At 49.1% G+C, this 1,182-nt stretch overlaps 1 protein-coding gene across 1 annotated transcript; it reads left to right on the top strand.

Annotated features, from left to right (window-relative positions):
• Positions 1 to 228: 228 nt before the first annotated feature.
• LOC130405365 (odorant receptor 131-2-like) lies at positions 229 to 1,182 on the top strand. The gene has a single exon (XM_056610427.1). It carries the CDS (start codon positions 229 to 231, stop codon positions 1,180 to 1,182), a length of 954 nt encoding a protein of 317 aa, XP_056466402.1.

The raw sequence follows: 1,182 nt of genomic DNA, 5'->3' as shown, positions 1-1,182 counted from the left end.
TAAGCGTGTGTACTGGTAGTTAGAATATTTGTGAAACTAACAGTGAACTAAAGTTCACTGGATTTGGCATTTCTCTTACTTTGTTATTTCATCATTGACAGCTGGAATATAAAGACATCCATCTTCCTATTTAAATTGGATGCGTGCTGATGCAATTGTTTGATCCTTGATTGTGTGAATGTTAACAAATTTCCTTCTTTACGTTTTCTTTCCAGTTCACATTTCAACATGCAGAATGTGACTGGGTTGTCGGGCAATTCAACATCTCCAACCAATTTACACGTTATCATCAAGGTGTGTGTGGTGGTTCCCTTCTTTTCCATCTTCCTCTTCTGCATCGTGCTCATGCTCTACATTTTCTCATCTAACCGGCACTTCATGGACAGCACTCGCTACATCTTGTTTGCCTCCATGCTGGTCAACGACGCCCTAGTAATGTTGTCCTCTGTGCTTCTCTTTCTGCTGGCAATGGGCCAATTGAGGTTCCCCATTGTCTTCTGTGCCCCCCTGCTGTTCTTCTCCACTGCTTCCTTCCTCAACACCCCTCTCATCCTAGCTACCATGTCCCTGGAGCGCTACGTGGCTATCATGTACCCACTGCAGTGCCCACCTGCGTGGCGGTCCGACCGCGTCTGGATCATCTTGCTGTGCCTGTGGCTCATCAGCTGTGTCCTCCCCACGGTGGACTTCTCCATAGCGGGGGCTCGTCCCGGACTGGACGTCCTCTCCACGCCCGTCTATTGCAACCTAGGGGTGCTGAACTCGTCTTCCAGCCAGAATATGTTCAAGGTCTCCCTGAATGGACTTTTTTTTGGGGCTGTGGCAGTCATTATCCTCTACACCTACATCAGGATTCTCCTGGAGACCAAGAAGATGAGGCGGGACAGGAGCTCTGTGAACAAAGCCATGCACACTGTGCTGCTCCACGGCTTTCAGCTGCTGCTCTGCCTCATGTCCTTCACCAATCCCATTACAGAAAGGCTACTCCTTCTCAACACCTATTGGCCACCCAGTGACATCTACTTCTTCACCTTTTTCTGTTTTATCCTTATACCGCGTTTCCTCAGCCCACTCATCTACGGCTGGCGGGACAAGAGCCTGAGAGACCACATGAGAAAAGCAACTTTCTGCTGCTCTCATCGTCTCAGGACCCGTGGCCTGCTGAAGCCATCTGCATTTTGA

Source organism: Gadus chalcogrammus, chromosome 16 (assembly GCF_026213295.1).
Source record: "Gadus chalcogrammus isolate NIFS_2021 chromosome 16, NIFS_Gcha_1.0, whole genome shotgun sequence".
Taxonomy (NCBI): domain Eukaryota; kingdom Metazoa; phylum Chordata; class Actinopteri; order Gadiformes; family Gadidae; genus Gadus; species Gadus chalcogrammus.
This window is presented reverse-complemented; position numbering and strand designations above follow the sequence as displayed.